We start from the raw sequence: 25,439 nt of genomic DNA on the forward strand, positions 1-25,439 counted from the left end.
GGGTGTGAAAAGCAGGACTGCGGCCCTCCGGCTCCCTCGCTGCCTTCCCCACGGAGCTGCTGAGCCAGCCAGGGCTGAGAACTCGGCCCAGTCGCTGGTACTCAGCTTGTCAAGCTGCATTGCCTTAGCATCCCTGCCCACCCCCTATCTCTTGCCTCGAGTTGCCAGGGCCTCCTGGCTCACTGAGTGTTCCCCACGGCGGCTCGCAGCTCTTCCGATGCGGGTACTGTGAGGTGCCGGCTGAGACCCCTCCAACTCAGTGCAGGCATGAGGCGGGGGTGAGACTCGAACCCGCGACCCCGCGAGGCGCCGCACGCGCCCGCGCCCCGCCGGGGCGCGGAGTAGGGAGGGGGAGAGACCCGACCGCACCACGCCGCGCCGCTCCCACCCCGCCCCCGCCGCCGCCGCCGGCCAATCCCCGCTCCCCGTGCCCGCCTCGGGGCGCTCCATTGGCTGCCGCCCTCCTCGCGTCATCCGGCCGCGCGCGGCTGCCATTGGCTGAGCTCGGCGGCGGGGCGGGGCCGGCTCCCCGCTGGGGCTGGAGCGGGGGGTCCGCGGCGCCGCTGCCTCCATCTTGCGGGGGCCGCGGGCGGCGCGGCCCGGTGGCCTCGGCGGGGCGGCGCGGGCGGCGGGGCCGGAGCGGGGCTCGGCGGGCCCCGCGGCGGGGGCCGGCCGGCCCTGGGGGTGCGGGCCCTGGGGCAGGGGGCGGCTGGGGCTGGTGCAGGCCCGAGGAAGGGGGGGCCCTGGGGGCGCGGCCCCCTCGGTGAGGGGGGGTCGGGAGGGTGGTGCAGGCCCTCGGGGAGGGCGGGGGCCGGGGGGGGTCTCTGAGGCTTGTGAAGCCCCTTGGAAAGGGGGTGACTGCAGGGTTGGGGGGGGTCCCCGGAGGGCGCAGCCCTTTGGGGGGGTGTCCGCAGGGCTTGGGGGGGGCAGAGTCCTGGGAAGGGGGTGACTGCGGGGTTTGGGGGGGGCCTCGGAGGGCGCAGCCCTTTAGGGGGGTCCATAGGGCTTGGGGTCCTTGGTGAGGGGGGCAGAGCCTTGGAAGAGGTGTGACTGCAGGGTTTGGGGGGGGTCCTTGGGGCTAGTGTGGGCTCTTGGGAGGGGTGACTTGGGGGGGGTCCCTAGGGCAGGCGGGGGGAAGCAGTGCAGGGCGCCAGGGTCCCTCGAAAAGGGGGGTCAGCAGGATCAGGGCTCGGGGTTGCCTCCTCCCCGGGGCCGCTAGCCGAGCCGTGCCCGCTTCGCCGTCCCGGAGAGACGGTGGCTCGGGGCCGCCGGCTGGGCTGGTGGCCTCTCCGGTGAGCGGGGGGCCGCTCCGCCCTGCGCCCCGCTCGCCGGGGGACACGGCCTGCACGCCCGGGGCCCCCGCCCCGCGCCGCTGGGTGACCATGGCTTGGGCGCTGAAGCTGCCGCTGGCGGATGAGGTGATCGAGTCTGGCCTGGTGCAGGATTTCGATGCCAGCCTGTCGGGCATCGGCCAGGAGCTGGGCGCTGGGGCCTACAGCATGAGGTAGGTGAGGTGCCCTCGGTGCCCTCCGCCGTCCTCTCCTCTGCTTGGGAGAGGCACTGGCGAGCCGGGGAGGGAGCGAGGAGTTGGAGGGGTTGGGGTGGGCACCGCCGCCCTGAGCAGCTGCTTGCCACAGGGTCCATCTGAAGACCGTGGCCGAGTTGCCCGTGGGCTTCTTGCAGGTGTTTCCGACTCGGTCCTGTCCAGCGGCTGTGGAAGGATGGTTTCGTGCCACGGCTGTGAGGTTTTGGGGCTTTTGGAGAGACCTGGGCGCTCTGCTGTTGCGCGAACCTTGGGACTGTTGGGGAACACGAGGTTTAGGCTGTTTGAAGTTGGTGGGGATGGTGTTGCCCTTGCAAAGAGCCAGAGTTTGTTGCCGTGGCAAAGCTTTACGAACTCGGTGGGTAGTAGTTTTGACTATTATGTACGTTAAAGTCAAGGGAAAGAGGCTGCGCTCGGTGTAGTCCTTGCGTTTCCTCCTCCCTGGGGTGTTCCCCACGGCTCGGGTGGTTGGACGCGGGGGTAGTCGGAGCTCCGAAGCTGGTTCTGGCGCTGCCTGAAAGCAGGTTACGGGGCTACGTGGACCGTCCTCTGCTCTTACGGTGTTTGGCCTCCTGCTGTCCTCAAATTGTAGCTAAATCATCCAGCGTTAATCTCGTGCTTCTCATCTGCTGCTGATTAGAAGGGACTGTTCCCGCTTGCTTTGTTTTTACGCGCTGTGCAGCAGTCGCCCCGGGAGCGTTGCTTTGCCCTGCGTAACTGCCCTCCCGGCAGAGGAGCGGCACGCGTCTGTCCAGCGTGTCCGTCCTTCCGACTCGGAGGTAGGCCAAGAGCGAGCGAGCGGGCCGGGACCCCCGAGGGGTAAAGCGCCTATTGCAGTGAGCAGAGAGCGTTTGCCATCGGGACCCTGTCGCGCCGGACGCTCAAAGCGAATCGCAAAAGTACGCGGCCCTTGCTCCGGAGAACCGTTGTAGCTGGCTCGGTAGCTCTGCCCTCGCGATGCCGGCTCTGGCACCTGGCTGTCCTGCTCGGAGCCGAGCTGCTGCGGCAGCCTTGTCCTGAGCTCGGAGCCTCTGTGCAGCAGCAGGGCCAAAATGGTGTATCATGCGTGCCTTTAGAGACCCAACAGTGCCGCGTTTCTGAGTTATAACGAGGAAGTGCGATCCGTAGATGAGACGGTGAATTGCCAAGTCAGTTTACGAGCAGCCGCAGGTTTCCGCGCCACCATCTTTTATTAGTTGGCTCCATCCTAGGAAGTCTTTCGGGCTCTGCTGGCCAGGACAGACCTAGGTGCCCTGAAAGGCGTTTTGAGGTCTGCAGGTGGAAAAGGCCTGTCGTAGAGCTGGAGCAAGGTACGGCGCAGTCTCCTGCTGCCGGCCCGCGGGGACAAACCGAGCGATCTGGGATGCCCGGCGGGACCCGGGGAGCCAGCAAAGGGCCTCAGCGAACGAGCTGGAGCAGTAGACACGGCCGGCAGGGGAGCTGCTTGTAGTCTGCAAGAGAGCTGCCTTGCCTTAATTTGAAATGAGAGCTTTAGTAGTTCAAAAGCTTGCCCGCACAGGCTTATTTCTGTTCTGCTCGTTTTCATCCTACCGCCCCTCGGCTTGAAGCAAGCAGGAGGGAGCGCGAGATGAGACGGATCCTGCGCTGCAGCCCGGAGCGCTGGTGAGGCCGAAGCTGCGCCTGCAGCTGCGGTGAGGACGAACGGTCGCAGTTTGGTCTCCGATGGGGCTGAGGTTCAGACGTCTGGAAAGAGGCGCCGGATCAGCGTGCCATCGGGGAGCCGGGGTGCAGGGGACAGCCCGCAAGCGGAGCGGGAGGTTTGAGACGCTTGTAACCAGGCTTGGTGGAGAAGGCTGCTAGGCGAGAGCGGTGCCAAGAATAAGCACGTTCAGCAGCGTTGAAAGCAGCAGGGCACTGGAGGATTGAAGATGGAGCAGGAGCTGGGAAAAGCTGACTTGGAGGTGCGAAGATGGAGGAAGCCGGTCTGGTTTCCCCTCCAGCCGGTGCTGGAGGTGCAGCCAGAGGTGCAGCCGGAAAGAATTCAAACAAATCTTGCAACGTGTCCCTGACCTCTCCTCTCCGCGCGAGAGAGGCTTTCCCGGGCTGGATCGACGTAAGACTCGAGCTCTCTGACAGCGTTGCAGTTGGAAACGTTAAATGTCAGAATTCAAAACGACCCGCTGGGTAATCGCTCCTTGTGAAATGGGCAGGGGAGAAGAAAGATGGAGTTGGAAAATAACTTCCAGTGTGCTGACGTTTCCCAGAGGGAAGCGGCTGGCGTTAGCACGGTGTCAGCGGGCAGCCTTGCCTCGCCGTTAGCCGGGTCCGCGCAGCGCGGAGCCGCTCCGTCACCTCTCGCTTTCCCCCGCGAGGGAAGGTGGTGTTAAACAGCAGCTCTTATTGCCCGGAGCCGGCCTCTCCTTTCTTCCAGAGACGAGGAGAGAGCCAGCGCTTTCTCAGAGTTGTTCCCGACTATTATTAGGATCAGTCACAACCTCTTTTTTTATTGGAGCGCTTTAAAACCCTCCAGGCAGCTGGCTGACGGAGTCCCAAATGAGCGAGAGCTCAGAGAGAGCGACGCCTTGCGTGTCCGTCTCCTCTTTATGGCGGTAGCAGCACCCTGAAACACTGTCCTCTTTTCTCCTCTTAGGTGAGCGGTCCTGCTCGGTGGATGTGCTGCTCGTGGTTATCTCGCGGCCGGCAGGCAGCCTGCCCCGGTAACGCGAACCCTCCCCTCCTGGAGAAAAGTTGCCGCAAGTCGTTTTAACGCATGGACTTGCCTCCGTTCACAGTTAAACCTAGTGACTGCGATTCAAAGCTTGAATTGCAACCAGGAAATTTTCAGTTAATTTGCAGCTGGTAGGGGAAAAAAAAAAAAGGTAGGAAAAAACCCCAAACGTTTACATCCTTAACGGGTCAAGTGGCCTCGGTTGGAGAGCACGCTTTTACGGCTGGCCCAGCTGCGCTCCGGCTAGGAGCGGCGCGGCAGTCCTGAGCGCCAGATGTTGGGCTGGAGGTCTCCCAAGGAACCGGCGGCGCGCGCCTCTGCCCTTTCCCGGAGCCAGGCGCCGACCCCTCGCAAAGCTTTTGCACGCCAACGTTACCTGATGGCCCAAAACCCCTTCGCGCTCAAACGTTTGGGACGGTCGGCGGCCGGGCCGCGCTAGTAGCGTCTCGCTGCGAGTGAACCCTTCTCCGCCGGAAGCTGCGCTCTGCTCGGGACTCGCTCGGCCTTCTGAAACCTGAGTCGCTTTTTCCAAGACTTTTGTTGACCTAAGCTGCCCATAAATAGAGCCTGTACCCCTCTAGGTAAGTGTGCTGACCTTTGTGTCCTGACATCTGACATTTTCTCCCGTCTCCCTTGCCGTGTGTCAGTCGCAGGAAGGGGCGGCGGGTGGGGGGGGGGAAGATTTCGACAGACGTCTTGTTTCCGCGCGTGTTTGTGGCTTTTAGGTACTTGCCCCTCGTGGTTTTTCAGTGGTCGTTTGTTCTCCCTATGGAGGAAGCACGTTACTGCCTTGGGAACGAGCACTGGTAGGTGGCTCTTAGCGAGGACAAGGTGAGGCTCGTTGCTAGGGTTGGAAAAGCTTTTCCTCGTTTCCAATTTGCAGCGCGGGATTAAGCGTTGCGTTTGGTAATGAGTCTGAATTCTTGGTATTGTTGTTGTTTCCTGGAAGTCGGGCGGTTAAGAGATGAGAGGCGGCTTTGGAAGCGTTCACTGCGTGTTGGCTCTGTGGTTCCGCTCGCAGCGGTTTTCTCTAACCGTTTCTGTCCTCTCTTCCAGGAGAGACTCTCCCATCCCCAGGAGCGGAGCGCTTAAGCAAAAGCGCCTTTCCCAAAAAGCTCGTTAAATCGCAACAGCGAATTCTTTTCTCTTTTAAAGGGAGGCGTGATACGTCCCCAAGAGTTTCAGCAATTTCTCCAGCCGCCTTTTCAGTAGGCGGGAACCGCGTAGGTTTGTCCACGGAGAAACGCGCTCCCGACGGCTGGCGCCAGCTCTGCCGGCGTGCGCCCGGCTGCGGATCCCGGGGCTCGCGCGGCGTTCGGGGAGCTGCTCGTGGCCCCTCAGTCCCTGAAGGACTTGCGGCTTCCCGAGCCTCCCCAAACAAAACTTAACGTGACTTGCGTTGAGCTGGGCAGATGATGGCAGCGTGGGAGGCTAGTAGGAGGCGGAATAACTAACGTGCCCTCTGCACCGCCTCGGGTCGTGTTACAGGTAGCAGCCACGGCTGCGGCGTTCGGTTGCCTTTCCAAAGTGGCTAAGATTTTCCCGCAGAGATGCTGTTTAAGAGTCCGGGCCTCTTCCCCCTCTTTTAGACTGCTGAGCTTTCTAAGCCCTTGCTCTCTTACAATGATGCTGTCCCTATAAATATTTAACTTTTTATTGCGCCCTGCGCCATGTACAAAGTGACCCTATTACCTGGGTCGTATAGCACAGAAACATGATGGTGTCTGAATGAGCCGAGTTCCCAGCCGAGGAGCTCTCGGCAAAAGCCGCCGCCGTTGCGATCGAAAGGCCGGGAAGCGGCTCGCCGGCCCCGTCCGGCCTCTGCGGGAAAGGATCACCCCATGCGGACAGGGATGCTTCAACAACCTACCTGCGCGTGCGGTTATCCCGCACTCGGGAGCAGCCGTGTGTCCGTAACAGCCGCCGCCGCGGGGCAGTGAGAGCCCCGCTCCTCAGCGGCGCGGCACCGTTTGGTCGATCGTCGCTCCTGACTAATCGGGGTTTGACTCTGGTTTGTTCCAGCTGCGCGACTGCCCTCCTTTTTCGCTTTTGCAGCTCCCAGTAAAACGTATTTCCTGTATCGGTTTCCTGGGGGCATTAGCAAATGGAAATCTAGAGCCCTGGTTTCAAGAAGGTTTTTGAAGTGATGGCTCTGCAGGCTGGCGGGTATCCATGTGGGGCTAATAGACTCGCCGAGCTTCTGGCGCTCTGAAAAGCAGCTTGAGATGTTACAGCAAGCTGCATAGCAGAGTTTTGCTGGGTAACGTGGACCCAGCGTTGTGTAAGAGCTCCCCACGCCTTGGATGCTGCTGGCCTGAGCCCCTTGGGACGGTGGCACTTCCTTCCGATCGTTAAAGTTGATGAAAGTTTGGGTGGCTTCAATGTGCCGGCTCTCCGCGCAAGGATGTAGTTGTCAGGCTATGACTCTTTCTCACCCAGATTGTTTTTGCGCGAGACCGCCGTAAGGATTCGTGCAGCGCGTGGCCTCTAAGCGCGCTTCGCAGCCTGCCTGCATGCGTCAGGTTAGCGCTTGGCACGGGGAGACGACGCTCGTCCTCCCCGTGCTACCGCGCGCTGTGCTTTGTTATAGGGATCGGTAACGTCGGTATTCTGTCCTGTCTTGGCAAACCGTTTAGCAGCGTCGTGAGCAGCAAAGCCTTCTGCGAGAAATAACCGTTCTTCCGCTAATGAGATGATTCTGCAGCAAAGTTTGTCCTCTGGGTTACGTGATTTGCCTAATTCTGTACGTTCGTTTTCTCCTGCGTCGTGATGCATCGTCGGTTTTGTGACTGGGGCATCCGGGCAGCTCTACGTAATGTCTAATAAGTTGGGATTTAAGTGGGAGAGGAATATCTGGCTCTGAATGCTACCTCTCCCCTCCGATCTCTGGCTGATGTTGCTAGCGATAAAAAGCACCTTTCAGCAGCACTTCTCCTGGGCGCGTGCCCGAGCCTGGGTCAGCACGGGCTGGCAGGAACATGTGTTTTGCTTGTGTTCAGCTCCCCCCTGGACTTATTAGGAGAGTTTAATACAGAGCTCGTCATGCACCGGTAAGCGCTTGTGCTTCAAGTTAGTTCCAGAGCTGATGGGCATCGTTATGTGTTGTTTACTTCAGTGTAATTAGCGATCACGGGAGCGAGGATGGTACAGCGGCGTGGGGCTGGCGTGGCCGGAGGGGCGGCGGGCAGCCCCGCTCCTCTCAGGGACGTTGCTGCCTCGGGATGATGTGCTGGGTACGAACACAGGAAACACCTCCTGGGACAGGCAGTGTCAGCCGGTGTTCCCTCTCCGCCGTGCGAACGGCACGGGAGGGAAGGTCAGAGAGTACCAAAACGGCAGGACTTGGCCATCCAACGTAGGGAGAGGTGAAGGAACTGCAAGAAGCCGCTGAGCCCTTCTCCTTGGGTTTGCGTGGAATGGGTAGGTGTTACTGGTGCGTCTTTGGAGGAAAGGTGGGTACGTGATCCTTGGAAACCAAAGAGTTAAAACCCTATTAGGGCAGAAGCTGGTGTTTGGCCAGATAAGTCCAGTTTTTCCTTGGGAAAACTTTTAATGTTCAACTAAAAGGGGAAAAAGAAAAGCTGACCTTTTAAGGACCTAATTTAACTCCTTCTTCCATGTGCTCCTCTAAGCATCCAAAGTCCAGAAGCCCTGTAACAGAAAAGGAACGCAACTTGACCATTGAGCAGAACTTAATGCTTTGAAACTACTCTTGAAACGTCCCCCTGCTGCGGTGAGAATAGCTGTACGGTGAGAATAGCTCTCTGCTCCCACGCCATCGTTTTTAACTAGGGACCGGCGAGATCTTGCCGCGCAGCCTGGTGGTTGGTTCCTTGGCAGCCGGTCCAGAGCCCGGAGAGGTCATGCGCGTGTTCCTGAAGCACGCTTGCCCCATCTCCGCTTTTATCCCACGCTCCGTCGACGTGAATGGGTGGGGAGATGTTCTGTGTTATACGCTCGGGAGTAGTTGCTCTTGGACGTCGTTATGGCTCAAAACAACAGCTGAAAGCCAGTCTCTCAAACGATTTCTAATTCTAGTTTCTAATAAATACGTGTTTGTGTGCTCAGTGGCATCGCTGATGTTTTTGAAAGTAACGTTATTCGCAAAGCTCTCGTTGCTGCGTGTCCTTTCTAACTATGGGAAAAGGCTCTGTGATCTTAGGGGAAAGTGGAGGCAGCAAACTTTCTGCACGGTTGCAAAGATACGGCAGTGTTCTCCTCCCCCAAAAAGGTTGGTAGCGTATAGGGCTCGAATGCAAGTACTGGACGCCGTCTCCTCTTTTCCCTCCCAGCTAGTGCCGGGAGCAGCGTAACAGCATCCAGAGGATGGTGAGCCCAAGCTGGAGCATCTCCACGCTGCTCTGGGGCGCAGGAAGGAGCCATCTCTTATAATTCATCTCATGTTACGTGATAGCCAGGAAGGTGCCTTGGCCGTTGCAGGTTAAGGGCTTGTCAGATGTCTCGGTAACTTCAAGCTGTCCTGTCGGTGTGGGATTGCTCCCCGGAGCACGGTTCCTCGTGTCGTTAAAACGTAGGCTGGGCGCAAGTCGTGTCAGCTTTCGGTAAAAGGCAGTGCTGTAAGGTAAACAGCTGCCTGGAGTCATCTCCTTCCTCGGCTCTGGTTTATCCCACGTCGCCTGGAGCAGGAACCTGCAGCGCGTCGGCGGCGCCGCGCACGAGGTGGAGCGTCTCCCAAAACCGTGGTGGTCCCGGTGCTGCTGGACTCTGCCACTGAGCGGCTTTGGGAGCCCAGGGTCCCTGTCGGGTCCTCTCCTCCCAACCTAGGTCTCCTCCGTGGGAGTCTCAAATTCTTGGGCAGGATTAGGGGCTGGTTTTGGTGCAGTACCTGGCACAAAGAGCTCTTGCTCATTAATGAGAAACTGTCACGGGGAAAGCTCTGCGAGTCCATCTCCTGCTGTTTTCACACTGGAAGGGCTCTTTCCTCCTGCTCTTGCACAGCCTGCGCGAAGGAGCTCATTTAACAGCCGGCAGGATTTGCTCCACTGAGGTCTGCGTGCGTCTCGCTGCAGGTTTCCTCTGCTGCTGCAGAGGGAGGGAGGCTCGGCCCCTTGACCGCGTTCCTCGGGTGACATGCTCTGAGGTCTCGGCCTCCGCTTTGCGTGACACCTCAGTTCGCGGGCCTGGCGGGTGGCTTTTACAAGCGTAGAGGAGGAGGAAAAAATTGGTGCCCTTGACCTGGGCAGGGTTTCAAATTCCTGCTGAGCCTCTCCTTAGGGGTAAGCGAGTTCTTGGCTCCTCTGCTCGGCTCAAGGTGGTGGTTGAAATTCCTTCGTGGGATGCAGGCAGGGTGCGGTGGGAGGGTGGTTCGTCCGCTTGTGCAAGGCTCTGATGTTTTTGCGAAGGAGAGGGTTTTTTTACCCTTTCTCTGCCCCCAGCGTTAAACTGCCGCCTACTAGTTGACAGACCCCAGAACGGAGAGGTTAAGTTTTAGGGCCCGGTTTGTGCTGGTGGAGGCACCAGCGTGGTATCTCGAGGAAGGGGACAGGAGTTTCTCGGTGCCGCGCTGCTGTCGTTCTGCCGCCTTTGCGACTCTGCGCTGGTGCACGAGCGGTGCAGGAGTCGCGCTGCTGGAGGAGCTGGGTTTCCATCTGAAACACTAACTTCACTGCCTTTTTTTAGGTTTGAAACAAGAAATGCGTGCCTCAGGGAGGCTAACTTGAAAAAAGCTCTAGCAAGAATGGGTGTTGGGGTCCTCTTCTTAGCTGCAGACTGTCGGCTTTAATGCTCCTTTGCAATTCTGCAGAGAGATGTCAGGGTATGTGCTTTTTTAATTAAAAAAGCACAATGCTTTTCCTAGGAGGGGGAGGTACTAAATGTCAAATGCATCATCTCTCTGTAGCCAGAGCTGAAATGAATATGTCTGACAAATCTGTTTTCAGCGACGTCCTCGCCCTGCCCATCTTCAAACAGGAAGAATCGAGTTTGCCTCCTGAAAACGAGAACAAAATTCTGCCCTTCCAGTACGTGCTGTGCGCAGCCACTTCCCCTGCAGTGAAGCTCCACGATGAAACGCTCACCTATCTCAATCAAGGTGAGCAAAGCCCGGTGCCTTCCACGGATCACGTGTCCTTCATTGAAACGCTCCAAGTTTTAACAATAAAATTCCACCTTTGGAAATTTCCCCCTACAAATAGAAACCGTCTCGCTGTTAAACCCCAGGTTGCTTCTGTTTAACTGCCAGTTCCTTCATCTTCCTGCCTGCCCTCGGCTTACTGTGGTGACATAAATCGCCTGTAGGATTTACTGTAATAAAAATCTGCATAGCGCAAGATGGGCTATGCAGTTGGCTAACTCTGTGCCCTGGTGTATCCGCTGCTTTGGGGCTGGCAACGAGGGCAAGGCAGAAGGAGCGTAGCCGCTGTCAAACGCGTGCTGGGGTGCTCTGCCCTGGGTGTCTTTTAGGGACACAAGCGGTAGCCACTGCCCTTCAGTAGAACTGGAGGAACAAGGTAGGTGCCCAAAGCCAGATGAAGCTTGTGCAAAGCGTTTCATCCCTGTTCTTGATTTGACTGCACGTGGCTTGGGTTAGTAAAGGCAATTCGTAGAAAGCTACAGCTGCAGCTCGATAGAAAGGAGCAGGATTATCTGTTCCTGGAGAGGGGCGTTGCGGCTGTTTTCCACGGCCCATACTCATATGACCCCTGACCAAAACGTGGCAAGGAGATCAAGTGATGCGTCTAATGTGACAGCAAAAGATGTCAAAATGCCAGAGGAGGGGCAGCAGTGAGGATCCATCCATGACTAACGGCAAGGAGCCTTTGTCTTCTTTCCCTCAGGGCAATCGTACGAAATACGGATGTTGGACAACAGGAAAATCGGGGAGTTGCCAGAGATAAATGGGAAACTGGTGAAGGTAAGCAGAGAGCACGGGTATGCGTGTCTAGCTGGGGCCATCCCATGCAAGGCGTCGTCATCCCTGATGCTGTCAGGGAAGCACCTTGCAGCTTGAAGGCTGCCAGGTTTCCTGGAGACATCTCCAGAAGCTGTCTTCTCTCTAGAGCATATTCCGGGTGGTGTTTCACGACCGGCGGCTGCAGTACACGGAGCATCAGCAGCTGGAGGGCTGGAGGTGGAACAGGCCTGGGGACAGGATACTGGATATAGGTGAGTACCTGGGGCAGCGTCTTGGCCAGGGCTGTAAGAGACGCAGATGCCTGAAACGTCCCCCTCCAAGCTCCCCAGTCTCTTGACTTTAAGGGATAAAGTGCCATCAAGATCCCGCAGTTTGAGAGAGAAAGTGAGATTTGTTGGTGCTTCTGTGTATTCCCTGTGAATCTCCCTTCCTTCACCTCTTCCTGCCACAAACTGCAGCTCGTTTTCCATACATACGTCTACAGATATCCCAATGTCCGTGGGGATCATTGATCCTAGAGCGAATCCAACCCAGCTGAATACAGTGGAGTTTCTGTGGGATCCTTCAAAAAGGACTTCGGTGTTTATCCAGGTAAAAGAAGAGATGTGGGGGAACTCTTCTTGCAAGGGTTTAGGAAAAAAAAATTAATTCTTTCTAAGGGTGAAAAAATGCTTTTTTGACTCGAAGCTCTGAAATAGCAGCCAGATGATGCAGTGGTAGAAGGATGTAAACTGGAATGCACCCTACTCCCCCCGCCCCCAAGCAATGCAGAGGAGTTCTGGGTGATTTAGGTCTCATTCTTGCTTAGAGGCTTTTGCAAATCTCACCAGCTGATGAAGTTACCCCTTGGAAATCTGGCCCTTCCGCCTAAAATAAACTAGGTGCAGAAGGTGGAGGTTAATGCAGCTGAACTCTCTACTGATCTGGGGCTCGCTTGTAACATATTAAGAGGTTGCAAAACTTGTTGGAAGAATGTGGCTCCACCTCTGCTGTGATGTCCCCTTAACTCCTTAATGCTGGTGTTACTCGCTGTCTTCCTGTCCAAGCCCTCTCTTTTGCCCTTCTCACCGGGTTGCCCTTTAAGTGAGCGCTGTCCTGGCTAGCGCGAGGGGAATGGGATGTTTGTATGCGACCAGCGAATGCGTATGCAAACGTGGCAGCCGTATTAACAGCAGGATGCCTTGGCTTCTCTCAGGTTCACTGCATCAGCACGGAGTTCACCATGCGGAAGCATGGAGGAGAGAAGGGGGTGCCCTTTCGGGTCCAGATAGACACCTTTAAGGAGAATGAAAATGGGGAGTACACGGAGCACCTGCATTCTGCCAGCTGCCAGATCAAGGTCTTCAAGGTACCTCAACCTGCTGTGCACACACAGATCCCCTGCAGGAAACGAACTGGGAGTTGGTCCCGACTCCCTCTGCAGCCTCAGCGAACGTCGTGAGCGCAGGACCGTGGCCTAGCTTCCAGGCAGACGGGACTCTCCATCCTTCTCCTCTTGCGTTGCCCCTCTCTCCCTGGCAGTCTGGTTCCTGTGTTGATCGAGCCTAACTACCGTTGTGGCTAAAACTACTAAGCCAAGAACAATGTGCCAGGGAGAAAGCGGGTTACGTTGCCCTTCTCTGAAAGCTCCTAGGTTTAGCCTTGAGTCTAACCAGCTTGGAGATCCTCAATGAGATTTTGATGTCTGACCAAACTCTTACTATTACCCAATTCCTGTGGTGGCTGCGACTCCTGGCAGTCCATTCGCAGCCGGCCGCTCCAGCAGCGCAGGCAGCTGGTCTCCGTTGCGAGTTATTTGCAGCGAACCCAAAGCCCTGCTCTGACCGTGGAAGTTTTGAAGCAGCACGTGCCAGCGAGATGACGTACCTGGCTGGGGGTGGCCCGAAAGCGGTGAGGTTGATGCCGCGAAGCCCAGGTGTCACGCCGGAGGGCAGCCTGGAGCGGCTGCGCGGGGAGTCAGTGGAGGCACGCCGTGCCCACGCTGTCTGGTACATTAACATTGTCTTGGAGAGGCTCCGTTTCCTTTCCTTCCCGTAACATCATGCAAACTCTTGGCCGTAGTCCTCAGTTCTTCTCCCTGTAGGGGCCCTTGGCACGCAGCTGGGTCACTTGCCTGGCCGGGAGCCTGTGCAGTTTTGCCCTGAAGTTGCTGTGGGATATTGGGCAGCGTGCCCCGCTGATGTTGACTTGGCTTTTCCCCCCCTCCCTTCTGTTTTGCCCACTTGGATTATAAAATGTTTGAGGCGGAGGTGTGATTATGTTAGGGCTTGTTTGAGCGCTGGCTGATATCTGGACGCAAATAGCCTAAACGGATGGCTGCAGAGTGCTGAGCTGGGCGATGAGGCCGCTTCCGAACGAGCACCCTGAGGAGCGGTGGCTTTGTAAGGCATCTGCCTCTGCGCTTCTACTGAGCTTCAGCTTTTCATGCTGGGGGAGGTGTTTAGGGGATTTTTTTTTTTTAATTTGCTTGTTTTTTTGCTTTTTTCCCTCCACAACCTTGACCCAGTGGAGCCCCCAGCAGTAGCTGGAGTCCCTGCGAGCGAAGGTGCACCTTCAGGACGGAGCCTCCCTCCCGCGGGTCGCCCGGCACGGCTCTGTGCTCCTGCCTGGGGCCGAAGCGATCAGTTATATTTACCCTCCCTGGTTACGTTCTATGTTTGAAAAGCTTCTGCTCTAGAACGGAGCTCTACCTGCCGCTTGTCCTACCGGCCGCTTTCCGGCGCTGCTCCGGAGGCTGCTCCCACACTGGGGCTGGCTGCGGTGGATCGCGGGAAGCTCTGACCCGGGCGACGGCCGCCTGCCAGAGCCCTTGGCCAGGACTCCTGACTGCTGGTATCGGCCGCATCTCCCGCTCGTGAGATGCGGCCGCTCTCCCGGTGTTGGGACTGCGGTTGGGGCGGCAGACTTAATGCGGTGTTTTTGTGGTTCCCTAGGCTTGTGCGCAGGCCTTTCCCTGCCAGGGTGTCCTTTGTCTCGGGGTTAATGGCATTTGGGCTCCTGCCCCGGTCTGTCCTTTCTCCCCTCTGCTCCTACAAAACTGGGTGCCTGCCTATGCTTTGAAAACGGCTGCTGAGAGCCTCTTATCTGTGCTCTCCGGGGTCTGGAGCACAGATGCTTCTCTCCAGAGGCGACAGCGTTGACCACGGAAACTGGGAAGATAATAGCAACCATTAGTTGTTCATGGCTGCAGCCGGCTGGTTAAACCGCAGCTAAGCAGCACCTTCTCACCTAGCTCAGGGCTTGGTGGCAGTGGGGCGTCAGGTCTCAGCTCAGCTGCCCAGAGGAAGGGAGAAACCAGGGTTCACGTGCCCCAGGCTGGGTCTGATTGCTAAAGTTAGGATGCTGCTTGTCCTCGTTGTCCCTGGCGGTTAGGTTGCGATAACCACATCGGGCAGATTTAAAAAGGAAAAAAACGAGGAGGGGGGGTGGGAGGAGCAGTGAAACGTGGCTCTGTCTGTTGTTTAATTGCAAAGAAACAAATTAGGAAATGCCTGATTTGGAGCTTGGAAAAAAAGGGAAGGCTGTGGTGGTACCCGGGCGTATTTGCAGTCCTGACGCTCCTCTGCTAGTGCCGCGGAGGCACTGATACGCTCACGTGGCACCCGTACGTTGGCAGAGAGCTCTGGCCTGCAAAGGCCAAACTTCTTCCATCTAAAACCAAGCTGAGGAGCCAAAGCAGAGTGTTCACAGCCAAGTTTTAAGAGGAGCACCAGAATAGCTTGGGTGGTTACGATGCCTGTCTCTTATTTGCTCCTTCCCCCCAGGTTTTGAGCATTTGATGAAGGCAGCGTGTCAAATCATCTTAATCTTGCCTAGGCTGCAGAAATTACATGGTTTTCCGGATTGTGGCACGGGTCTCTTGTGCCGTACGTGCCACTGAAATGCCACCTCTTAAAAGTGGGATGATTGCGCTGCAGTAAACTTCACCCAGCTCAGATGCGGGCTTCTCTCGCAACGCCAGAAGCTGGTCTTTGTGCCCTCGGTGCCAACACGCGCTATGGCTTTGTCTCAGCCTGGGAGAAGTTTAGTCTGTGCAACGTTTCCCCTCCTTGTTCAGGCGTTCTGGAATCGAGGGCCGTTTTTTAGGGCTGTGGGAAGATTAGGATGTAACGTGGGAAGGGCTGTTACAGGACTGATGCGCTCTCTATCATTGATTCCCTGGGCAGCGAGTCCCAGCTCTTTTCCTTTTTCCTCTGTAAAGCAACAAGTGGATGAGTTGAAAGATAAGTCATCGTTTCTGGTCTCTGCGTTTGCTGTAAATCAAACTTTCTGCTGACTCCCTTCCGCGTTGCCCGACGCTGTGTGTTCTGACAGAAATCTCTCTTTTCCAGCCCAAAGGAGCTGATAGGAAGCAGAAGACGGACAGAGAAAAGATGGAGAAGCGAACCCCTCATGAGAAAGAGAAATACCAGCCTTCCTACGAAACTACGATACTCACGGAGGTGGGGCGCTCTTTCACGCGGCAAGAGGCAGCTGGGCTTGTTACTTTTAACAAAATCTGGCTTGCCTTGGTCACAGGAGGCAAGAAACGGGGTGTTGCGTTGTGAAGTGAAACGCTGTGAAGCGTTTGGCTAAGTCGTTAGAGCGGAGAGGCAAAAGCAAGATGAATTTTGTGGGCAGAGGAGACGTTTCTTACTAGACGTGAAGAAGGGCTCACGTGCCTGGAAACTTGCTGGTTTTTCCCCTCCACTGTAACAGATGATTTAATAAAAGATTTTACTTCTACCTGCAGACTTTGTTTTGCACGTGTGGCCACCGGCCGCCTAGACTGTGAGTCAGCAGAAAAACCCCTGTTGTGTTCCCCCTTTGCTGGTAGCAAGCATCAGTTCTAGTAAAACATGATCTTTTGAAGCGTCAGTGCTAACCGCTCCTAAATGCCCTGGGGAGGGAGCCCTTGTCCTACCCCCTGTGACGGCTGGGGTGCTTGCCGGGGCCTGAGCTCAGCCTCGAGCTGCGGCTTTGCTTGCTCCGTGAAGGTGCTTGGTTGGCGGTTGTTGCCTGTCCAGTGCCAGAGAGGTGATTTGGATCCCAGATCTCCTTGTATTTGAATTTTGTGACTTCCGGCCTCTTGAGATGAAGGCTCGTTTAGTCTGAGGTTCAGGACTGTCTGCAATGGATTGGCTTGACTTCTTTTAATCGCCAGCTTTATTCTTTGATTCCGTTTCATAGCAGGTTGCGGGTCAGCAAATAGCTATTAACCTGCGCTGAGCAGAGCAGAGCTGCGCACTTGTTAAAAGCAATCCTGTGACTCTTCTGAGTTTTCCTTTCTAGTGTTCTCCCTGGCCAGAGATAACATATGTCAATAACGCGCCATCCCCTGGCTTCAACAGCTCCCACAGCAGTTTTTCCATTGGTGAAGGGTAAGTCTGGAGAGCGAGAAGAGGCTGGCTATCGATTTCTGGCTTGCACGAGAGATTGATGTGTCTGAGCTGGCAGTGGCCACTAGCGAAAAGTGCCTGGCCCAAGGTGCGAGGGAGCGGGAGCAGCCCGCTAAGAGGCAGCGTCAGTGAAAAATGAAGGCCCTCGGAGATGAGCGCCGTTACCTTCCCTGACTGCCGTCCAGTTTGACTCTTGCATGCGAAACGTGTGTGCGTTTGATCAGCGCTTTCCCCTGCGTTCGCTTGCCAGCCTGCTTCCCTCTGCCTTTCCCCATCGCGTTAATACTCTTAGATAAAAGCCATTTATTCTTGCACAGTATTTCACCGCAGCGGTGATGGCGTTGCCGCAGTCGCTTAGCTGTCTGCAGCCAGCGATGCCCTTGTGTTTCCATGTGCTGGTCTTTGCGTGGCCCATCTGCCAGCTGGGCACGGCGCTCGGGAGGGCAGGTGCTGAGCTGCCTGCCAGGCTCCCCGGCTGGAGAGGGAAGAGCGGTGCTAACCGTGTGTTCTGCTCTGTCTGGCTCTTTTCCCCAATCTAGAAACGGCTCCCCAAACCATCAACCCGAGCCACCCCCTCCGATCGCAGATGTAAGTCACACTTCAGATGTTATGCTTGTGGTAAGGATGGCACAAAGATCAGAAAAAGGGATTTTACGATTGAGCGGTGGCGGGTTTATTGGCGGCTGCGCTCTGGAGTTTGCTGGGGCGGGGGGAGAAGGGGTATCTTTACACCTGGGCTGGCCGACTGCTGGTCGAAGGGGTGGGATGTGGGAAGGTCAGGCTTTGGTCTATAACAGCTCTTATGCAGCAAACCTGAGCTTGCATGAAACAGGCCAGAGGCTGCTCTTACTGTCATCTTTGGGGAATTATAGCTTTCATTGACTCCAGGTTGGAAAAAGAGGTGACGGAGTGAAAAAGCTGCAGTACAGTCCGCCGTTACTTATGGCATTGATCTTCACTGGTGCTTTCCCCTTTGCTGCTTTCCTCTTTCTCTGCACCTCTGAAACCTTTTAAATCAAAAACTGTCCAGGCCACAGCCTTTATTGTGTGTGTGACCCTAGTCCACTTGGGTCTGCATTTGGGGCTGTGACTATAAACACCGATTCAGTTGACCTGTGGTTGTCCCTCCATGGAAACGTGTTTCCACGTCGTCTCGGAGGCTGAGACCCTTCTCTTCCTCTATTGCAGAACCTCTTGCCAACGAGCACGCCCCAGGAGGCCCAGCAGTGGCTGCACCGAAACCGTTTCTCCACTTTTTCACGGCTTTTCACAAACTTCTCAGGTAGGTTTCGACAGCCCCTTGTTGTCTGCCCCTTCCCTCCAGTTGCTCGCAAGGCTATCTTCACGTTACTGTGGCAAATATACGTGTGTTAAAATATTATTCTTTTGTAACACAATAAAACTTGGCTACCTGAAAGCTGTGTTCTTCGTTTGTCACCTTGCTTTCGACTGGCAAAATAGTGGGGGACTGTGACAGTTTCTCTTGCAGAAGTTTACAGCACCCCCCAATTCTAAAACGGGCTGAGAAATGGTGCTCCTGGTGCACCCTGGGGAAAACGCTGTGTATGAAGAAATGCTTCATATTTATTTTCCTCTCCTTCCCTAGTGATACTGCCTCCATTATCCAGGGTCACAGAGGCGCTGGATAGCAAGCTGTAAAAAGAAAAACACTGATAATGCAGGACGCGCAGTTGTACCAAAACACGTTCTTGCAAAACCAGTCTGGAAAAACTTGCAAATGTCCTTCTGTGGGAAGGGAGGGTGGGTTATTAGCAGAAAGAAATAGTTTGGGCATGGTGTGAGCTCTGCAAGCGGGAGGAGGGAGTGCTGGCACGGCTGTCGTGTCCGGGCCTCCTCCCTCAGATAATCTTGGCTTGGCTGCGTGACTTCTCCTCTTGATTTTAAATTTCTAGGTGCAGATTTACTGAAGCTGACTAGAGAAGATGTTATCCAGATTTGTGGCCCTGCAGATGGCATCAGGCTCTTCAATGCATTAAAAGGACGGTATGTTGTATGCTCTAAAAATTGATCGTGGACAGTAGGTGACTATTTATTTTAGCCTGCGTGCTTAGGACTTGCTTTTGGAGAGAACAGAGAGTTTGCTTAATCTTTCTGAACCTGTTTCAGTCAAGTTTGACAACTTAGCCAGCAGGATAGCCGCTCCAGAGACAAGCTGGGGAAGAACATCCGTGTGAGAGAGGAGCATTAGAAATGCTCTTGCCCCTTGAGGGAGAGGGAGGACAGACTTGGTCAATGTATTCCTGACTAGACATCAGAGAATCCAGACGCGCGACAGGGTGCCCTCCCTACGTCCTACTTGTTTCTTCCGTCCCCTGAAATGCCTCTAAACCTGTCTCGGCGGAACAACCTTCCTATAAAAGGAATATTTTCTCTGAAAATACTAGGCCTGGGGTTTAACTCCGACCTTCTGTCTGAGTTGGGGCATTTCAAAAGCAGCTGTTGCAGCCGGACAGAGGGGCCCAGAGCACGTGGCGGGCCGTATCCTGGAGGGAGGCTCTGGGGAGGTATCGGCACAGATTTCTGATATGGGGTAGCAAGAGCTGCGCGTGTGTGAAGCATTCCAGGGGGTCAATGTACCGTTTCTGATGGCTCTGGAGATAGCGCTAAAACGTTGTGGCTCCATGTTGGGGAGAAGGACATGGAGGGCAGGGGACGCTAGGTGCTTTTGCACTGCAAAACGAGACTGTACTCTGAATGAAGAGCAGCATGCGTGTTGCCAGCAGGCCTCGGTCTGTACCGCTGCCGCTCTGTCCTTGGAGCGGACCGGATGAGTGAGCTGCTCGGTAGCCAGCTGGCCACGTCCCCATACTGACTTCATCCCCTCCTCACGCACAATTGCCTCCCACCTTTGCGCCGCTTCAGCCAGGTGGGGATGGCCACGATGCCTCTTTCGATTTTTGTTTGAAGATGGATGAGCCCATTGATCCGCTCTTTAGCCTCTAAGAATATCAGAGAGAGAAGAGCGTTGGCTAAGTGTCAGGGGAACTAGACGCGTCCTTGAGCGCATTCAGTGGCATTCACTCGCTGCTCTGTCCGTAGGATGGTGCGGCCCAGACTCACTATCTACGTGTGTCAGGAGTCCCAGCAGCTGAGGGACCTCCAGCAGCAGAAGCATGAGGACGGGGACGCAGCCAGCAGTACTTTCTTTGGTAAGGATTTGGCAGCATTGCTGGTGGCACACGTGCTTGGGTTGCTGCAGATGGGGCAAGGAGGAGCAACCAGCAGGTTTCAGCAAACGGAAGTGCAGGAGTGTCCGTGGGCTGTCAGTTTTGTGCCTAGCAGAAGGGCCCCTCTCTCAGGCAGGGCTGCTTATTTTACTGGAATACAGCTGATCCGCACAGCGGCTTGAAGGACGTTTGTGGCTTTTGCTTGCAAGCTGCTATGCCATGTGTTGGCTGCTGTCATTCTTTTCGCCTCGCTGTGAGAGGCAGCGAGTTCACGTGCGAGTTAACGCAGGCTCTGCAGGCAAGCAAAAGGGCTGTGGCTCCGCTGTGCGTCCTGCCCTTTAGTAAGGGCAGCGTAAGGCTGCGGTGAGCCCTCTTTATTTGCCCCTGTCCGATCTAGCTGATGTTTCTCCTTGCCAACCAAATGGGTGGCTGCAGAATCTCACTGTTGGCATTTTGCCTGCGCTAAACTGACAAATGATAGCTCCGGTGAGAATCCAGTACTGCCCAGACAACAATGAGTGACCTACATTTGTGGAGCAGCCAGGCGCCAGTTTATCCACCTCCATGACTGGAGCGGCGAGTGTGAAAGCAAGCAGCTCGTCCTTTCCTTGCCCTGTTCCAATTCAGATTCCTCTTGCTTCCCTGCAGGAGTGGGAGAAAGGCGGGGGGGAGGGGGTCTGGGGAGGTGCTAGATCTGCTTTTCCATCCTACTGTGATTGGAAACTGCCAGGAACGGTACAAAGTCCTGCTCAACTGGTGCTAAGCCAAAATGGAAGCTTTTAGGGGCAAGGACTGCATGAACGCAGAACGAGCATTGCAGGACAGTGACGATGGCCAAGCTGCTGCAGAGTTGGTGCTTATATAGCTCGGGGTATGCGGCAACCATGCAGTGAGAGCAGAGGGCAGAGACCCTTGAGCTATAATTGCTTATAGACTTAACAGCTGGGGCTCGGAAAGATGATAGCCGTGTGAGACGGACACATCAGAGCAGGTGTTTAACCTGAAAAGCAAAGCTCGATAGTCTGCACGCAGCCCTTTCCCGACGTGGCTGCAATGCTTCTGGGCCCGAGCTGGGTCATGCACGAGCGAAGCTGCCTCTCTGCCGCGCTCCTCTGCGCAATCTTGTCCCTGGTTAGCATACGTGGTGCTAGCTTAAGTGTCTCTGCATCCATGGTAGAGACATGGACGTCGTACTGGCGCCTAGCTGCAATAGTTCCTGTCCTTCTTGTAGTGTACCACGCTATTTATCTGGAGGAGCTGACAGCGGTGGAGCTGACGGAGAAATTAGCCCAGCTCTTCAGCATCTCTTCTCGACAGATCAGCCAGATTTACAAACAAGGTCCAACAGGGATACACGTGCTGATCAGCGATGAGGTAACAGCCTCTAGGTGCTACCCAAGAACTTCTTTACTACCTCGTGTGCTGGGTTGTTTGAGCTGATTCGTGTCTGCTTGTTCTCTGAGCTCTGCTGCAGAGATTGCCCAGGGCCCCGGAGGAACAGGTCCCTGAGCCTGCCTGAGCAGGTCTTCAGGAAGGGCTGCGTTCAAGTCGCCCCCAGCTTCTGAAGGGTCGGAGGCGATCATTGAAGCCCACAGAGCTGAGGATGTTAGGATTTGGGAATGCTGCTCTGCTCCCAGGACACCTTGCTGAGACCTGTGAAGTTTAGGGTGTGTGAATGGCTCTCCTGGAGTTAGTCCAGGTTGTGTGCACGCCCTCTTTCCATGCTTAGACGACTTCTCGCTTTGCTCTAGAAGCAGGGAGATTGTTGGGAGACTTCACTCTGAGTAGCATCCTGGAATCTGATTGTTTGTCTCTTGGATTGCTGGTTCAGTTCTGCAGAGATGGAGGAAGGAATAAATATTTATGGCTGGTGCATTTCCTACCTCCCAGAGCACTGAGCTCTCCTGACTGAACCTTCTCGCTCTTTCAGTACTCTAAGTCTGTGCCCATCACCGAATGGCAGAATGCACAGAGGAAACAAAGCCTTCACTTAACGGCTGTGAAGCACTTAGGCGGTGTTTAAATACATCTTTCGACTAAGCTGGTTTTTGTGGCTTCTTTCAGATGATACAGAACTTCCAAGATGAATCATGTTTTGTTCTGGACACCATGAAAGGTGCGTGAACACGTGCATTCTGCTTATTTCCCCTTCGTACTTCTTGGGGGTCTTGGGATCGGCTGAATCCAGCAGATTCATTTGCAGTTGTGGGTGTTTCATGAGCTCTGCTTCCTTTGCAGCTGAAACCAATGATAGCTACCACATCATCTTAAAATAGGAGGGGACAGGATGAGGAACGTGCGCGGTCCCCTCGTCACGCGCGAAGACCCTTCACTTACGGCACAAGGACACAAGCAGAGATCTGGAAATTGCTGGGCACCTTCTCGAAAGACCCTGAACTGCTGGTTACTCTGCTGGACTCTCTCGCGGGCGACCGCCTTGCTCTTACGGCGTGCGAGCTGCCATTGATGGTAACATGCTGCTTAGCTGCTGGAGCCGTGAGGCCGAAGTTACCAGGTTGCACTCTCACGTAGCTATCGGGAGAGATTTGCCATTGGGACATAAGACCCGTGTAAGGGTTTTGCTATGGCAAACGTGCTCTGCTTGTCTGAGAGGCATCAGCTCCCGTGACGTTCGAAGACTTGTGAGTGAACATTGATTAAACTGGCCCAACAAACACTTTCTCTCTGGCACATGATGAGCTGAGCAGGTCTCAAATGTGCCGCATACTGCGCTGACGGAGTGGTAGGCTAGGGCTGGGAGTGGGTGGGATTTTTTTTTTAATTATTTTTTTTTAAGCTTTCCTTTAATATTACAATGCATCTGTCAGACAAAGGTGGTGACTTCGTTTTCTCCTCTCCGCCCACCCTGAAAGCGGTGTTGACTTTGTGCGTGGGTGTGGTTGTGGTGCCATCCTTCCCTTGCGAGTACTAAGGTTGTCAGGAACTTCATATTACAGACTTAGTTTGTACGGATGTATTCAGTCGGAGCGAAATGTGGAGTGAAACGAAGTGAAATTGGATAAAGAAATAGCTAACTAGTTTGGTCTGTGGGATTTTTTTCTGCATGTTTTAAGAATCTCAAGGGAAAGGAAGGAAGACGTAGGTATCCCTAATGAAAATTTGAGTGGTATCTGCATGCTGACTTGTTTTCTGCCCCTGCATCCCCCTCCGCAGCCTCCATAGCTGACCAGTGCTGGTCAAGCCCTGCATGCACTAAGGAGGAATTAGACAAGTCAGAAAAGTTTATTCAAAACTTGATGGTGACAAAAGTGCCTATGTGCAGCTGGCCAGGACAGCAGTCGAGCCTCTGGGGCGAAGGGTCTGCCACGTGGAGCAGGTACTAGATCATACTTCCCTGTCCGTAAGATCTATGGTAGAGATGGAGTTGCCTTGGATAACGCCTGCTTCTTAACCAATTGAGACTCAGCATTACCCAAGAATGTTTTGGGCAAAATAAGTAGGGAAAAAAATACGCTATAAATCAGGCGTCTTATTTGAAAGGAGGCTGCAACAAGAACCAGCGCAGGGCAGAAGACGTAGGTCTTGGTTCAGGCCGGGGAAGGTCCCAGGGGTGAGTGAAGTCACTGGTGTATGCGACAATCTGACAGTCACGTCCCTGCTGCTGAAATACTGGCTGCTCTTCTTTATTTATAAGCCATAAAATAATCTGTTCCCAACATCCTTGTCCGTCTCCTAAAAAAAATTATGTCTTTTCCTTGGAGATGCAAAGCAAAATACCTGAAACAAACGGGAGCTGGGGGGGTGGGAAGGCCAGGCCTTCTTGTCCTTCACCGGCACCGGCCAAGCGCCCGTGGCCTCGGCGTGTTGTTCTGCCCTTGTGCAAAGGGCCTGTAGATCAGTAGCTCTCTAGATGCACTTCTTCAGACCCACATCTGCTCCCTCTCATCCCCAAAATCAGCTCCCAGCCGTGCCCAGGCCTGGATCGCATGGGGGTTGGCGAGGAACCGAATGATCCCAAACTCAGTCCTGCAAACGATCCGCGCGGGTCAGCGTTGCAACGTTTGCGCCGTCAATCAGCGAGGGGTAACGATGCCGGGACAAGTCATGTAAAAACTGATTTTGCTTGCTTCTCCCAGTGAGCAGCGCAGCGTGCTGAGGGATCGACGGACGGCGAACTCGGCGTGCAGAGGTGCTAGCGTTCGGGCAGCTCGCCTTTTGTATGTGTTTTGGTACGCTCGGCGATTGGGAAGATGTGTATTTTAATCCTGGGGTTTTTTTTGTTTTGTTTTTCCTGTTGGTATGCAAGAAGTGTATTAAGATGTGTACAATAGCAACATGGACTTGGTAAACTTTTTCTATCGATGTTTCTGGGTGTGTACAGATTCTTTTAATTCATCATAGGGGAAAACGCAGGCCGAGTGATTCGTGTCTCCGCGGTTGTTCGCGGCGGCTCTGGGAGGAGGACGAAAGCTCCCGGCTGGGCGAGGTAGCAAGGGGCCAGTCCTTCCTCCAGCCCGGCTCCCCGCCGGGAAGAAGGGGGTTGGAGCGGGCGGATGAAGAGGCTTTTTAGTCGAATCGCGCTTTGCCTGAACAGCTTTCCTATATGAATAACTTGACCTGCTTATTAATTAATAACTCGGCTAATCCGTAATCCAGCGGGGAAGCGCTGCAGCAGCTCGCTGAACCCTTCTGGAGATGAGCGTGTTGGAAGGGGCACCGCTGCGGCCGGTCCGAGGTGAGTGACGGGTCTCGAGCGGCGGAGGGAGATCCCCGGGGATCCTGTGCGTCCCCGACAGCGTGCGTGCACCGTTTCGGTGTGAAAGCGTCCTGTGCCCCCGCTTCCCGACACGCCGTCCGGCTGGGAAGAGGAGGCGGGTGCAGGGTGGGTGCCGGGGAGGCTTTCCGCCCCCCTGGGACTGTTGTGTTCGGTGGGCTCGAGGCCACGAGCGCGTGCCTGGGAGCTGGGACGCGGGAGGCTCAGCTTATCCGACTGCTTTTCGACTGAGCTGCCCTTTGGCCTCTCCATCGTTAAAGCTGCAGCTGTTCAGTTATTTCTGAAATAAGGCGCTTTTTTGCCTCTTGCCTCTGTTTCTAGCCTTGCTAATCTCTTGTCTAGACTCCTCCGTAACACAGGTTCTGGCCACCTCCGTCCTTCCAGCTGGGTTTCCGTTCCTCCCGCGCTCCCGTCGCTGCACCCGGGAGCCGTCCCGGCCCCGCCGGGCTCCGGGGCTCCCCTTCGCCTTCCCTCGTTCCCAGTCCTCTCCCTCGAAGGTTTGTGGTGGTAAAGCCGGGGTAGAGAGGAGCCCGCAGCGGGGCCTCGGAGGGGTGTAAGACCCCGCTGCCCCTAAAGAAGACCCCCTGTGCGTCCTCCCGCTAAGCCGGGGCGGCTGGGGGGGTGCATGCTGTACCCCGTCCGTCTGGGGGAAAGGGGGGGGGGGAATGGATCCCTGGCACTGCTCCGGGGGGCTGCAAAGCGGGGAGGGGGCCAGGCCTTGCGTCCCCCTGCACCCCCCCGCCCAGCCCCTGCACGGCGCTCGCCCTGGGGCTGCTCCCTGCAGCGCATGGGCGGACCCCGCCCCGCACTACAACTCCCGCCGTCCCTTTCGCCTCCTAACCCTTCCGCACTACATTTCCCGGCGTGCCCCGCGGCGCCGGCGCTGCCACCACCCCCCCCCCGTGGTGGGTGGGGAGCAACTAAGGGGGGGCGCCTCCAACTCCCAGCATCCCCGGCGCCGCCGGACTCTCATTCCCGGCATGCCGCGGGGGCGGGCGCGGCGCGGGCGTTGGCGGAGAGGGGCGGGGCGGC

At 55.8% G+C, this 25,439-nt stretch overlaps 1 protein-coding gene across 3 annotated transcripts; it reads left to right on the forward strand.

Annotated features, from left to right (window-relative positions):
- Window positions 1-1,066: 1,066 nt before the first annotated feature.
- TFCP2 (transcription factor CP2) lies at window positions 1,067-23,982 on the forward strand. 3 transcript variants are annotated; one of them, XM_068921600.1, is made up of 15 exons: window positions 1,067-1,504; window positions 10,133-10,284; window positions 11,030-11,106; window positions 11,252-11,357; window positions 11,591-11,697; window positions 12,302-12,454; window positions 15,438-15,548; window positions 16,378-16,466; window positions 17,024-17,072; window positions 17,673-17,766; window positions 18,398-18,488; window positions 19,545-19,654; window positions 20,904-21,046; window positions 21,737-21,788; window positions 21,911-23,982. In XM_068921600.1, the coding sequence occupies exons 1-15, from the start codon at window positions 1,383-1,385 to the stop codon at window positions 21,946-21,948; spliced, it is 1,494 nt and encodes a 497-aa protein (XP_068777701.1). In that variant the 5' UTR covers window positions 1,067-1,382; the 3' UTR covers window positions 21,949-23,982. The 3 variants fall into 3 exon arrangements, with proteins under 3 accessions (XP_068777701.1, XP_068777703.1, XP_068777702.1); XM_068921602.1 differs by lacking the exon at window positions 1,067-1,504 and adding an exon at window positions 4,161-4,813; XM_068921601.1 differs by lacking the exon at window positions 1,067-1,504 and adding an exon at window positions 5,893-6,243.
- The last annotated feature ends 1,457 nt before the right edge of the window (window positions 23,983-25,439 follow it).

The sequence above is a fragment of the Struthio camelus genome, chromosome 28 (genome assembly GCF_040807025.1).
Source record: "Struthio camelus isolate bStrCam1 chromosome 28, bStrCam1.hap1, whole genome shotgun sequence".
Taxonomy (NCBI): domain Eukaryota; kingdom Metazoa; phylum Chordata; class Aves; order Struthioniformes; family Struthionidae; genus Struthio; species Struthio camelus.